Here is a 15,293-nt window from a genome sequence, read left to right as displayed (position 1 = left end):
ACCCTCTTACCGGGACAGCGCGGGCGCGGCATGAACCACGAAGGAACCCAGGTTGCCAACGCAACTCCTTGCGGGGGCCCGCACATAGTGGGCGTCCGAGCCCGCCCCCTCACGCTGTCACGCGTCCTCGCGCTTCCCCGCCTCTAGGCGCGCTGCGGCGCTGGCTACTGGCTAGACGTCTCGGTCTCACTATCCTCACTCCATCCGCGGAGCCAATGGCTGAGATCGCCAGGGATTCGTTCACGCGAGTCACAGGATGCCAGCAACCTCAAGGACCAATCACAGCGCTGAGAAGGCGGGTTGTGAGCCCTCACAAGCCAATAACGGCAAAAAGAAGACGGCCTTGCGCTTTTGGCTCCACCCCCGACGCTGAGAGACAGGTTCCGAGGCTGCCGCACCTGGCCGAGCCTGGGTGACGGTGGCCCGCAGTTCCCGCGCGGTCGTGCAGGTGAGGGGGCTGGAAGACACTCGGGTAGGTCAGGAAGCGGGAGTGGCTGGCTCCGGCCAGCTGCTCCGTGGTGTTGAGGGGAGCGGGGTCCCGCGTGGATGCGCGCTCGGGGCGCCGTGCCGGATGTGAGGACCGCGGGCAAGGGGAACAGGTGAAAGCGGTATGAAATCTTAAATGATGGAATTGGGCTGGGGCATATTTCTTGCCCTTTAAGAATTTTTTAGTCATCGAAGACGGGAGATATTAGGAGATAGTTAACAGCACAGGGTGAAGGAGTGATGACAGTTTTACAAAAACGGAAGCACTACCGGGGAGGTAAGATCTGTTGTGTTTGTGCAGTGGACGTGGTGTGGTTGGGAAGAGCGTCTGAGAGGAGGTTACTGAAGGATGAGTAGGAGTTGGATGTTACCGGCAAAGGATAAATGCTGTGTCCGTTACACGTGAAATACAAGAATATGGCGAGGTGGGAGATGCGAGAGATGGAGAGTGGAGAAGGCCTGGCAGGGCCGGTTTTGCATCGCTGAGGGCCTTGGTCTTTGTCTTTCAGGGAGGCACACCCTTGAAATTTGTTTAAAGAAGGGGGTTAACTCCCCTGTTTAGATAATATCCTGGCATTGTATCGCTTCAGGAGGGCAAGCTTAGAGATTGGGCAACTCCAGCAAATGAGGAAACATGCAGTCCAGGCTCAGCTAAGGTATAGGGCCAAAAGACAGACACTGGCTGACCCTCCTCGGACAGCTAAACTTCACGGTTTCTCAGAGAATCCACGGGTAACTAATTTTTTTTCTGAGGATAGAGCACGCTTTCAGTCAATCAGGTTGCACAAGGATGAGAAAAGGAAAAGAAAATTCACTCTTTATTTCTCCTCCCCCTCCTTAATTCCTAGTTTTTGTTTTGGTTCATTTGGCAAAGGTGTATCCACTTTCTTTTCTTGTGTTGGGAGAGTAAACTCATGAATGTTAATTAAACCAAGTATTTCTAAATTGAGGGGGAGTTTGAAGGCTTAGGCAGCAGAGACAGGAGAGACTTAGAACACTCCTTCAGAAATGACTAAATAGGTGATGGTGCAGTTCACCAAATTAGAGGTTAAAGAAGGTAGAGTATTTGGGCAGGGTTGCAGGGAGCAGTTGCTGAACTTTTGGACATGTTGAGTTTGATGGGCTTCTGAACTGTCTGATTGGAGATGGCCAGTAGAGTTTTAGATAATCAGAACCTGGAGTTTAGGAGAGAGGGCTAGGGCTAGAAAGGTTGTGGATATCTGTATTTTTAAAACAGGAAATAGGGGCGCCTGGGTGGCTCAGTCAGTAAGCGTCTGCCTTCTGCTCAGGTCATGATCCCAGGGTCCTGGGATCGAGCCCTGCATTGGGCTCCCTACTCGGCGGGAAGCCTGCTTCTCCCTCTCCCACTCCCCTGCTTGTGTTCCCTCTCTCACTGTGTCTCTGTCAAATAAATAAAATCTAAAACAAAATAAAAATAAAACAGGAAATAGTTACTATCACTCTGGGTACTCTGAAATAGTTAGGAGTAAGGAAAGCATTCTTGGGAAACTAGCCTCAATTCTCAGGTCTTCCTTTCTCAAAAGCTGTAGCACAAAAATACTAAATCAGGAAGTGCTGTCTTTCTGGCCTCCTGGTTGAGTCTTTGGATCTGTTGTGCCCTCTACTCAAAACATTCCCTGTTCCTCCCACCCACCCAACCCTACTTTACTCTCTTTTAATCAGGTCACCTCCCCCTTAGCTCCAGGTCTCAGTTTAGATGGCATCTTTCTTTAAGAACTCTTTCCTGGTCCTCTGTGTTCTAGCACTCTATATTTCCAACCCGATATTGTTCTTATCACATAATTTTATGACAGTCTGGGTATTGCTTTGTATTCCTCTTTAGAGTTTGTATCTTGAAGTCAGGGGTGAGGACAGCAGCTAGCATGGTAGCTGCACATAGTAGCGCAAATTAAATCAGAGTGAATACATGTGAATCCCAAGAACCAAGGAAGGAGAGTATTTTAAGGAGAGAAGTAGCAAATCTTCAGATTGGTCAAATAAAATCAAAGAATGTTTGTCGGATTTGGCAGCTAGGAGATCCTTAGTGATTATATTAGTGAGTAAATTCAGTGCAGTGATGAGCACAGAAAGCAGATTGTAAAAGCTGGAGAGTAAATGGGAAATGTGAAAATGAAGACAGCCTGTGTAGGATAATCTTTAAGGAGCCTTGGGAAAGCTGTAGGAATTATTCCCTTTTTCCTATAATATTTACTGTGTGCTTTATTATTTCTGATTACAGTAGAGCCTAAGGGATGAGTGCATAGGCTCCCCCACTTAATATTTTTGTCACTTGGGTTACAAAAGTTGTTTACTCTTTCTAAACCTCAGTTTTTCAATTATAAAATAGAGATGATAAAATTACCTACTTCATGAAGGTATGGTAAGGATTAAAGTCTTTAATATAGAGAGAGCATACAGAACTCTTAAAACACAGTTCCTGGCATATAAGAAGTGCCCCAAATTCTTAGCTTCTTGTAGCTACTATGTGTAAGGTCCTATGTTAAGTACTTAACATTAGGTCTTGGACCCATTAGAACTATTGTTTTTCTTTTTTCAGCTTTATCGAGGTATAATTGACAGGTAAAATTGTAAGATATTTAAAGTGCTCATTGTGGTGATTTAATATATATATACCTTGTGAAAAGATCCCCACCATTTAGTTACTATTGTTATTCTGTGCATTTTGCAGATGATAAAACTGAGGCTCAGAGAGGTTATATAACTTGCTCAAGGTCACACAGCTAGTAAGTGGTGTTCGTTCAACATTGCCAAATTTGGTAATGACCTCATGAAAAATGAGGATTGGAATGACTGTTTTACCTTGCAAGTTAGAAGACCGAAGATACCTTGGTGTTAGCGGGAGCTAGATTGTAAGTAAGATGAGTGAGTTGTATGGGTAAGAGGAAAGCAGGGGGAGGCTTTTTGTTGATTTCTCCCTAGAGAAAGAAGCTGGTTCAAAGAAAAAGAAGAGGGACAGTGGCTTGGGGAAGAGGAGATACAGGTTAGGAAAACTTTGCACTAGAAATGAAGACTTGAGTATGTTTTTAAACTTGAGGGGATGGACTTAGTGAAGAGGGAAGAACGAAAGATGAGAAAGGGTAAGTGACAGGTTCTCAGGTAAAATAAGAAGAGAAGACTGATCACTCTCAGAGAGGGGGAGCGAGAAAAGAGGAATTTTGAGGTTGGGATGGCCCAGGATGTAACTGTAGCTTCCATAGTATAAGTCATTGAGAATGAGTAGGACAAAAAAATAAGGCTGCAGAGTGAATTCAGAGACCTGAGGAAGCTGGCTAAGTAAGCTTCCCAGACCCTCCATGAGGAACTGGTCAGAGGTCAATATGGGAAGTGGGGCATTTTAAGCACTATTAAGAGTGCTTCTGAGGCATTTTGTTTGTTTTTTTGTTTTTTTTTTATTTGAGAGAGAGAGAGAGCACATGAGAGGGAAGAGGGCAGAGGGAGAAGCAGACCCCCCGCCGAGCAGGGAGCCCGATGCGGGACTCGATCCAGGGACTCCAGGATCATGACCTGAGCCGAAGGCAGTCGCTTAACCAACTGAGCCACCCAGGCGCCCTGAGGCATTTTGTTTTTAAAGTAGTGTATTACAATTAATAAGTTAGGAACAACAGTGAACATTTTTAGGAAAATGACACTCTTTATAAACTTTTCTTTTTTGATTTGGTGACGTATTATGCTTATTTGTTGTATAGATAAAGCATACTCATGAGAAAATTATAATTGTAAGAAGGTATAAAATGGAAAGAAATTTTTCTCCTCTCCTCCATTACAGCTCCCCCCCACCCCAGGTGTGCACATATGAAAATGAGAGCATCTATTACCTCTTGATCTCTTTTCCCTAAAGGTTATCACTCTCAGTTGTTCCCTGGATATCCTTCCATCCATTTTGTGTGTGTCTCTGTGTGTGTGTGTGTCTGTGTCCGCCTGTCCATAGGCATGAAAGTGCACAATATATAACCTTTTCACAAAAACGAAAGGGGGGTGCTCCTGTTATGTGCATTATTCTACAACTTGCTGTTTCACTTAACATTGTATCTTGGACATCTTTCTTTGTGGGAACATAGAGATTTTCCTGTTCTTTTAAGTGGCTGTATAATTGTCTATGGAAGGACTTAGGGTTTATTTAACTCCTTTCTTGTTGATGGACTTATTGTTTTTCTTTTTTCTTTGTTTTTGCTGCTATAAGCAATGCTTCTTTCAGTCTTAGTGTGCCTGAGTGAGAAAATTGCTGGGTCAAAGGGTATATTTATTTTGAATTGTGACAAATATTGTGAATTTTTCTTCAAAGGCCTACTAATCCCTTCATCAACAATGTATAATGGTGTCTGTTTCCCCAAATTGTTACCCTTACCAGTACTCTGTCCTGAACACTGACACTTTTAAAGATTTTTGTTTTAGGGTGTATTTCTTTATTTGAGTCTAACTGAACTGCTTACTTGTTTAGTGAACATTTGTATTTATTTTTCTGTGAACCCCTTGGGAATGGCCTTTGTCGTTTTTCTATTGGGTTTTTAGTCTTTTTCTAAAGCACACTTTTCAGCCTTTTGTCATAAGTGTTGGAAGTATTTTTTCCAGTTTGTCATTTGATCTTTGACTTTATTTATAATTGTCTATTTGTCCCCCAATTAGAAGTATTTAATTTTTTTTTTTTTTAAGATTTTATTTATGTATTTGAGAGAGACAGAATGAGAGACAGAGAGCAGGAGAGGGAGGAGGGTCAGAGGGAGAAGCAGACTCCCTGCCGAGCAGGGAGCCCGATGCGGGACTTGATCCCGGGACTCCAGGATCATGACCTGAGCCGAAGGCAGTCGCTTAACCAACTGAGCCACCCAGGCGCCCGAGAAGTATTTAATTTTTATGTAGTCTTACTTGGCAGACTTTTTCTTTATAGGGTTTTTGGTGTTTTTTTTGTGATTTTTTGTTTGTTTTTGTTTTTTTGGTTTTAAATGACGCTCGAACGCCACTATTGCTAATTGAAATTACAAATTTTTCCATGGAGACCACATTGAAAAGTCTCTTTAAAGGTAGTTTGAAATTCTTTGTCCACTGTTGTTTAGATCCTGCTCTTGAAAGTTAACATGTGGCTTTTATTTTTTATTTTTAAAAGATTTTATTTATTTATTTGACAGAGAGCACAAGCAGGGGGAGCAGCAGCAGAGGGAGAGGGAGAAGCAGACTCCCCGCTGAGCAGGGAGCCCGATGCAGGACTCCATCCCAGGACCCTGAGATCATGACCTGAGCCGAAGGCAGATGGTTAACCAAAGGCAGACGCTTAACTGACTGAGCCACCCAGGCGCCCCTATTTATTTATTTGAGAGAGAGAGCGTGCATGCCCTCACCCAAGCCCCCACCCTCATAAGGGAGGGGGAGTAGCAGGGAGAGAGGGGCAGGGAGGGGGAAAGAATCTCAAGTGGACTCTGCCCTGCGGAGTGGAGGCCGAGCAAGATCTCATGACCCTGAGATCATGACCTAAGCAGAAACTAAGAGTCCTGACCTTTAACTGATTGAGCCACCCAGGTGCTCCAACAGGTGGCTGGCTGGCTGGCTGGCTGGCTGGCTTATTTATTTATTTAAATTCAGTTAATTAACATAATGCATTATTTGTTTCAGGGGTACAGGTCTGGGATTCATCAGTCTTATGTAATACCTAGTGTTCATTACAACACCTACACTCCCCAATGTCCATTACCCAGTTACCCCATCCCTCCACCCCCTCCCTCCAGCAACCCACACTTTGTTTCCTAAGATTAAGAGTCTCTTAAATCAGGGACGCCTGGGTGGCTCAGTTGGTTAAGCTACTGCCTTCGGCTCAGGTCATGATCCTGGAGTCCCGGGATCGAGTCCCGCATCGGACTCCCTGCTCAGCAGGGAGTCTGCTTCTCCCTCTGACCCTCCCCGCTTCTCATGTGCTCTCTCTCTCTCAAATAAATAAATAAAATCTTAAAAAAAAAAAAAGAGTCTCTTAAATCAATGTCTGCAAATGGACATGGTGATGATACCCAGTAGACTTTTTTTTTAATCACATGTTTAGGATCTGAGAATTGGTACTTTAGTATTTGTGGTTTTTAAAATTATCAGAAGTTGAATTTTAAAAATTATTTTCTGGGAATTTCATTGTTTGGCTTACTTGGTTTGCTTGCTTGCTTATGTATTTATTTATTTTTACAGAATTCTAAGGCTTTCAGCAGAGATTTGAGAAATGGCAACAAATGAAAGTATCGGCATCTTTAGTTCAGCATCCTTGGCTGTGGAGTATGTAGATTCACTTTTACCTGAGAACCCTCTACAAGAACCATTTAAGAATGCTTGGAACTATATGCTGAATAATTACACAAAGTTCCAGATTGCAACATGGGGATCCTTGATAGTTCATGAGGTCCTTTATTTCTTGTTCTGTTTACCTGGATTTTTGTTTCAATTTATACCTTACATGAAAAAGTTCAAAATTCAAAAGGTGAGTGTGATGGACTTACAGTCAAATGTTATTATTCATGTTGAATATTTTAAAAGTAAATGTAACTTTGTTTTAAGAGAACCTAGATCAGGACTGTCCAATAGATAGAGAAAGAAGGAACATATGTAATTTTACGTTTTCTGATAGAATACATAAAAAGGTATAACAAAATAGGGACATTAGTTTTAATATTTTATTTAACACAGTAAATTGAAATTATTTCAATAAGTAATCAGAATTTAGAAGTACTTAATGGGATGTTTTATGTTCATGTTCTCACAATCAGTCTTTGAAATTGGGTGTTTTACATTAATTTTAGCCCATCTAAGTTTAGACTAGCCGTATTTAAAGTGTTCTGTAGCCACATATTTCTAGTTCCTGCCACATTGGACAACCCTAGATCATTATTGATAATGTTTCAAAAATAATTTGTTAAATTGTGCTTTCAGTAGGTGTGACATTTATCTAATTTGGGGTTATAATCTTTAAACTAGCTGGAAAGAGAAGTTACAGGGATTTGTAGATACTTTGCAGTTCACTCCAACCCTTGATGTCTCAGCCACTAAGTGTATGTTTAATATGGTAAGATCTTTATCAGGGCTATTAAAGTTTTGTTTTTTCCTTAAATATATGATGTTGGTTCTGCAGGATTCGTGTCGTCCCAAATGAGGAAGTCATGATGCTCCCAGATTCTAGGTATTTGCTTCAATGCACTAAGTTCCTTGAGACTCCCACCGTGCATGACAAAGTGTTGAGGTAGACACAGTGCCTCTTCTTAGTTGTAGTCATGAGGAAAATAGCTCTACCACTGTGAAGACTAGAGCTTGACAGGGTGCCCGGAACAGAATCTGGACTAGCTTATCAGAGATGATTTATCAGCACTTGGCAAAGCCATGGTAGTGTCTAATATTTGCTGTTTACTTTCTAAAAAGTCATGCCAAACTAAAACTCGGGGGCACATGGTCTATGTAGAAAGTGGACATCTTGAGAGCGTTCACCTGTGGAGACTAATTTGTACTCACCAAGTACACATCAGGTGGCAGTCACCGTGCACATTCTCTCCCATCAGTCTCTTAGCCCTGTTGCCTCTCCCAGTGAGTCTCACTTCAGGTGCTCACTCAAGTGTTGTTGTTGATCCTTTCTGGGGATCGTGCATGGGGTCAGGCCACTAGACTCTAAGCCAAAGGAGGGAGGAGCAAAAGGAAAAGGCGGAGGAATTAAAAAGGGACATGTCCAAAGGGGAGTATTCTGTTACCCTAAATTAGGGACAGAACTTCCAAAATGCTTTTTATAACAGGGCCTGCTTTGAAAAGCAGAATTCAGTTTGGATGTGTAAGTTCTCATGCATGTTTGGGGTGATTCTGGCTACAGTGTGTCACCCCTGTATTTGTCGATAGGGCTGATTCATGGTGTGTCTGGCCAGGCTGGAGTATCCTTGTCCTCCTCCTCCCCTCTGCCCTTGACTCACTGGTCAGAGGTGGTAAATTTTCCAGAGAGAGGAAGGCCTTTTTCCAGTCATGGTTTTATGCATGATTTTAAAATAAACTGTGGCAAAGACAGTACAAGTAGTTGTCTAGTTGGTTACGGGTAGTTTTTTAAAGATTTTATTTATTTATCTGACAGAGCGAGAGAGCACAAGCAGGGGGAACAGTAGAGGGAGAGGAAGAAGCAGACTCCCTGCCAAGCGGGAGCCCGATGCAGGGCTCAATCCCAGGACCCTGGGATCATGACCGAGCCGAAGGCAGAGGCCTAACTGACTGAGCCACCCAGGTGCCCTATAAACAGAAATTGAAAGGCTGGGTAGTGTGGCTTCACATTGCCTTGTCTTCCTTTGAGTTTCACAACTGTTAAAAATCCCTACTTTGAGCTTTTTTTTTTTTTTAAGATATTATTTATTTATTTGTCAGAGAGAGAACATGAGCAGGGATAGGGGCAGAGGGAAGGGGAGAAGCAGACTCCTCACTGAGCAAGGAGTTGGACATGGGACTCGATCCTAGGACCCCAGAATCATGACTCCAGCCGAAGGCAGATGCTTAACCGACTGAGCCACCCAGGCAATCCTAACTGCAGCCCTTTAAATTGAATAAACTTAGGTTTTTTTTATATGGCTTGCTAAGCAAGTCGATATCCTGATGAGGTTTTTTTGAACATTTACTACATTGATCTTACTTTTCTCGCTTTGGCTTTCATCTTTGAACATCGTTATCTGCGGGGCAGTAGCTCTCCATTCTTTGGGAACCACTGGACCCATTTCTGAAGTTCTTCCAGCTCAGTGAATTTATAATTCTGTCATCATATGTGAACAAAACTATGCTTATTTCTGGGAACAAGCACCGCTGAATGTCTGGCAGCATCGATTTCCCTTTGTAATAGAGGCTTCCGGTGCTGCCTGCAGGACTGCCGCAACAATTGGGAGAACCCACCTGTGATCTTAGCGTAACACATTTCTGCTCTGAGAGTCCTGGCTGACAGAAGGGAATGATCTGTGGGCTGCAGAGACTGGACAGTTACTCTGTAGTGTTTCTTTGGTTTGTTTGAGATCATTAGCCTGGGCTTGTGTATTAACAGTTTCTTTACCTATTTAAACTAGTGATCACAGTTGTCAAGAAGTTAGAAGGGGAGGAGGCTGTGATTCCTGGGCCTCAGTTACTGTCATATAGTCACTGTAATATAGAATTCACATCATAAGATTAATTAAATAATGTAGAATTACGATCACCTAGAAACATTACAGAAACAATTAGGAATTTACTCTTAAGTATCAAGTCAAACTACTGATAGCAGTGGCTAATAGTAAATATTGTGATTTTTCTCCATAGGATAAACCAGAAACATGGGAAAACCAATGGAAATGTTTTAAAGTACTTCTCTTTAATCACTTTTGCATCCAGCTTCCTTTGATCTGTGGAACTTATTATTTTACAGAGTATTTTAATATACCTTATGATTGGGAAAGAATGCCAAGATGGTATGTAGATAAAGATTTGATTTTGATACTCAGTCATGGTTTATCGTCCAGTTAAAATACCCTTCATGTTTATCTTCTTCTTCATGTTTGTTCTAAACTTGAGAAGTAAATAAAATGTAGAAAAGTAAGCCATAGTAGAAACTTAAAACGTTTCCATTTTTCTGTCTTCCTGTGTTTTAATGTAATATTTTATTGGAAAGTGACTTATGTATGTATTTACTTATTTTGGAAAGTGATTTCTTACATCAGAAGTTTCGGTAGCATCCTTTATATTATTTTATACAGATACACCCGCTTATACCAAGAAAAACTATATTACATTTTAAGTCTGAAATGAATAAAAAGAAAAGAGTAATTGTGAGGTTTATAAAAGTTGTGTCCATATAGACACAAATATATATTACCTGAGCACTGGTAGTTGTGTTCAAATAATATTTGTATTCAACTATCTGCTCTTGACATAATCTGAATACAGATACACCAATATATAGGTGTATACTTTTTCTTTGTAATATATGTAATATAAAAGTTTTTGTGTATGTGTTTATTTGTATATAAAATGTTTTGCCCATTGCACTTATGTCCCTCTCTTTGGTGGAAAGAAGTGATGATTTTTACTGTTGATAATCTCAGTTCTAGTCCCTCATCAGTCCTCATCAATATTACTCTTTTCCTAAAAGTTTTGGATTTTGTTTCTTAACTTTGATTTTATACATGTGAAATTTTTTTCAGTTTTTTTTTTTCTTTAAGTAGGCTCCATGCCCAACATTCAGCTTGAACTCATGACCCTGCAGTCAAGAGTTGCATGTTCTACTTACTGAGCCAGCCAGGCGCCCGTGTACATGGCAGTTTTTAAAAAATGAACTAGAATTGGGATCGTGGCCAATCTCTTTAACCCTGCTGCAGGAGGCATTATAGAGCCACCTTGTACGTAGCAATTGTGAGAGCTTGTTGCTATGTATCCAGTTGGTCAAGCTGGTTAGTGGGTATTTGGTTTCATGTAATTCTCCAAACAGTGATCCCAAGGAAAAGTTTAGGTTGTTGAAGCAAAAGTTATTTTATACTCATTACAGTGTTTTCATCCTGAAGGTATCTGCTTTTGGCAAGATGCTTCGGCTGCGCAGTGATTGAGGATACCTGGCACTATTTCCTGCATAGGCTCTTACATCACAAAAGAATATATAAATATATTCATAAAGTTCATCATGAGTTTCAGGTATGTTAGAATTATTTTTAACACATTTTTTTCTATTAAAGGCAAAATGCTTTTTTAAAATCTTCTGAGGTTTTAAAAAAATTGTCAGTGATGTTTTTATTTCTTTCTCTTTGGCAAGAACATGTTAAGAACATCACACACACACACACACACACACACACACACACACACACACAGCCAGTTCTATAAATTTTCAAGAAAAGTGTTACATGACATAGTTCAGTCTCTCATTTGGGGCCAGACCACTATCCTGTCACAGTTGGTACTTGGCAGATTAATAGAGACCATAGTGATGTTAAGGTCATTTAAATTGGACCCCAAAACAATGAACCTTTCATCTTTAAATTTCTAAAACAATTACCGACTTGTTTGATGAACACATTTCCACCTCATTCTGACCCCCACAAAAACCGATTTTATCAGAACTGCTTTGAATATACCTTTGTCAAACTGGTTTTGTCGATATGTTCTGCATTGGCCCTGATTACATGGTATGCTAAATCAAGCATCCCTTTCTAAGAAGCAGAACAAATTCAGAAGCATAAACCAAAATTAGAATTTAAGTCAATTGTTTAATGCCTTTATCTTTTTTTTTTTTTAAGATTTTATTTATTTATTTGACAGAGGGAGACACAGTGAGAGCAGGAACACAAGCAGGGGGAGTGGGAGAGGGAGAAGCAGGCTTCCCGCTGAGCAGGGAGCCTGATGCGGGGCTCGATCCCAGGACCCTGGGATCATGACCTGAGCCGAAGGCAGACGCTTAACGACTGAGCCACCCAGGCGCCCCGCCTTTATTTTTTTTTTATAGTTAATATTTTTATTGATGTTTGCTTGTTGAACCCAGTGAGTTGTTCTTTTGACGAATTTTCCGGCGTCAGGAAGACAAAGAATTTGAATTTACAGTGTCAAATAAAGAATAATAGACAGGTCATGAGCACTTTGAGGTATATAGGTTGGGCTCTGACTAATGCTGAAGATTAGGGAAACTCTATGGGACTGTCTGATCCAGAATTTCATTGATTCTTGCCCCTGGGGATGTGGGAATCTGGGAAGGGTTTGGCACATGTTTTCACACCCCTCCCATGTTCATCACCATAAAGAGGAGCACCCACTTAGCTCATCTTCTTTTTACTGGAAACCTTTGAAAGAAAATACAAGAATTCATATGTATCTGGGAAACAAAGGTTGCCAAATACATGTTCAGATTGTTAGACTATATTTGGAAGACTGAATAATTTTTTAATGCCTTTATCTTAAACCATCAAAGGCAGTTACTAAGATTCTCTTAAGGACATCCCTAGACCTTTTGATGTTTGGTAGGAACAAAAAGATGTTTTTATTAAGAATTACTGTTATTTGTTATATATCTATGGTTAGATATACTGTCATTACCTATAGAAACAATCTAATTTTATAAAACTGTATGCATAAATTAGAATATATGTATTTGTCACAGTTCTCCAGAGAAACAAAATCAGTAGGAGATACATACACACACACACACACACAGATTTATTTTAAGGAACTGGCTCATGTGATTGTGGGGCTTGGCAAGTCTGAATTGCGTAGGACAGACCAAGGACTGGAAATTCAAGCAGGGTTTCTCTATTGCAGTCGTGAGAATTCTTTCTTCCTTGTGAAACCTCAGTCTTTGCTTTTAAGGCCTTAAACTGGTTGGATAAAGCCCACTTGCATTATGGAGGGTAATCTCCCTTACTCAGAGTCTACTGATTAGGAGTCACATCTACAAAATACCTTCCCAGCTGTACGGTGTTTGACCAACCAAACAGTTGGGCACTATAGCTTAGCTAACATAAAATTAACAGTCACAATATATTAAGGATTTCGTATTTATTTATTTTAGGCTCCATTTGGAATGGAAGCTGAATATGCGCATCCCTTGGAAACTCTGATTCTTGGAACTGGATTTTTCATTGGAATCATGCTATTATGTGACCATGTCATTCTCCTTTGGGCATGGGTGACTATTCGTTTGATAGAAACTATTGATGTCCATAGGTGAGTTATGGTTTCTATTCAGGTGTAAGGTATCAAAATATAAAATATCTTTGTTTTCATTGTCATAAGATCATCTTTATTTCTAAGCAGACTAATAGGACAGATTAAATTGTAAAGGATGTCTCCTTCCTTCATTCTTTCCTTCCACTGTTGTCTTCTCCCTCCTGCCCTCTCAGCTTCCTGAGGAAGGGAGGGGGTGGGTGATTCAGAGCTGTACAGTTGTGGCTATCAGATTCTAGATTTGTTGTTGGAAATAAAGGAGGATACTCTAAAAGAATTGCTACATAGTGATTCTCAGGTTTAACCTTCTTAGTGCTTGATACTCATTTCATTTAACTTTTCCTAAAGGACATAAACTGTTATGGGCATTACAAACTGTGGTGAGAAAGCTCCTCTAAAGAAAAATAATTCTTGAAAATCTGTGTCTAAAGATTCATTATTATAACCCCCACTTTCATCCCCTGTTGTGTAATAATTAAATTCCATAGATCTTTCAAGGCTTTTATTTTAATTTCTTAAAATGGTTTCTAGAATATGTACCATTTTTCTGTGAGTTTTTGTCTTGTGTAAACCTGTCAGAAACAAAGTGACTTAGGTAAAATGGAATATTATTTGAATTAGTTAACAGGCATATTACTATCAATGAAAATGTCAGTTATTTAAAATGTATTTATTTCCTTAAGAATCTTTATCATTTTTATTTCAGTGGTTATGACATTCCTCTCAACCCTTTAAATCTGATCCCTTTCTATGCTGGTTCTCGGCATCATGATTTCCACCACATGAACTTCATCGGAAACTATGCTTCAACATTTACATGGTGGGATAGAATTTTCGGAACAGACTCTCAATTTACTGCCTACAATGAAAAGATGAAGAAGATTGAGAAAAAGACTGAGTAAATATCTAAACCTTCCTGAACATACACACTTTCCTGAATTGAAGCGAGTAGCTAACATTGCTTCTGCAGAGCAGAAATAAACAAGTGTCGTGGCTGCTAAGTGATACAAAGGACATTAACAACCTTTAATTATCTTCCTAGTGGGAACTTTTTCTACTTTACATAAAAGTTCTGTATGTGTAGAAATAAGTATATATTTAAGTACGATTTTCATGAGGAAGTTGTAAAGGCCATGTTGCTAACCTTACAGAAAGGTTTTAAGTAATGGAAGAAGTATTAATTTCTGTCTTTCCCCCAGTAATACCATAAGCCTGAAGTTGAAATTGGTCTTTAAAATCTTTTAAATATATAGTGGCCATTTCAGAAACTCTTAGTAGGGTGTTGGCCTCATGTTGAACTTTAAACATTTTTTAGAATTTGCCTAAACATCATAGTATCATGGGTTGAACCATACCAATTGACAGTGAGTGAGGCTGCCGAATCAGGAATAGCCAGTACCAAGAACTTAGCTCTTGTCCTTAGCCGACCGGTTTGGGGTGATTCTCTTTCTTTGAGAAGTCCTTTGGGATTGCACTGTACTACTGGTATCTATAAATTAAGGCATTTCTGAATTGTTGTAAGTGGAATATTTTAGTCTAAAGGTTTTCGGGTTACTTGAATTCTTTAAAAAATTGAGCTTTATTTCTGCTTTTCTGTTTTCATTATACTTAAAACTGTATCTTGAAACGTGAACTGACTTGCTGTATTTGCACTTTGAACTATTGAAATAAATGTGATTTTTTTGTCTGATTATCCAGTTTCCAATTTTGAACATCAGTTTTATTTTATTCTTATAAGGAAAAAGTACAGAAATCATTAAATTAAGTTTTGTAATAAAAGGAATAATTCTACTTTTTTTAAGTGCTTCATTTGCTGAACTTCTTGGGCAGTTTCAACATGTATTTATCAGGCTATGATTGTGGGGAATTCCATTGACCTAGTATTGAGACAGCTCTTCTCTGGTTAGAAGATGTGTGCTTTCTGTACAGAGGGAAAAATAGAGTTAAACTTTTTTTTTTTTTTTTTTAAGATTTTATTTATTTATTTGACACAGAGAGAGAGAGATAGTGAGAGCAGGAACACAAGCAGGGGGAGTGGGAGAGGGAGAAGCAGGCTTCCCGCCGAGCAGGGAGCCCGATGTGGGGCTCGATCCCAGGACCCTGGGATCATGACCTGAGCCGAAGGCAGACGCTTA

General features: G+C 40.2%; 1 protein-coding gene across 5 annotated transcripts; it reads left to right on the top strand.

Annotated features, from left to right (window-relative positions):
• The first annotated feature begins 357 nt into the window (after positions 1-357).
• Positions 358-14,849, top strand: MSMO1 (methylsterol monooxygenase 1). 5 transcript variants are annotated; one of them, XM_021698725.1, is made up of 6 exons: positions 358-448; positions 6,670-6,955; positions 9,775-9,923; positions 11,013-11,139; positions 13,004-13,158; positions 13,865-14,849. In XM_021698725.1, exons 2-6 carry the CDS (start codon positions 6,701-6,703, stop codon positions 14,058-14,060), a joined length of 882 nt encoding a protein of 293 aa, XP_021554400.1. In that variant the 5' UTR covers positions 358-448; positions 6,670-6,700; the 3' UTR covers positions 14,061-14,849. The 5 variants fall into 5 exon arrangements, with proteins under 5 accessions (XP_021554400.1, XP_021554401.1, XP_021554403.1 ...); XM_021698726.1 differs by having other exon boundaries at positions 384-472; XM_021698728.1 differs by lacking the exon at positions 358-448 and adding an exon at positions 480-608.
• Positions 14,850-15,293: the final 444 nt, after the last annotated feature.

Source organism: Neomonachus schauinslandi, chromosome 2, assembly GCF_002201575.2.
Source record: "Neomonachus schauinslandi chromosome 2, ASM220157v2, whole genome shotgun sequence".
Lineage (NCBI taxonomy): Eukaryota > Metazoa > Chordata > Mammalia > Carnivora > Phocidae > Neomonachus > Neomonachus schauinslandi.
Note: the sequence above shows the minus strand (reverse complement) of the source record. Positions and strands in the feature narration are given on the sequence as shown.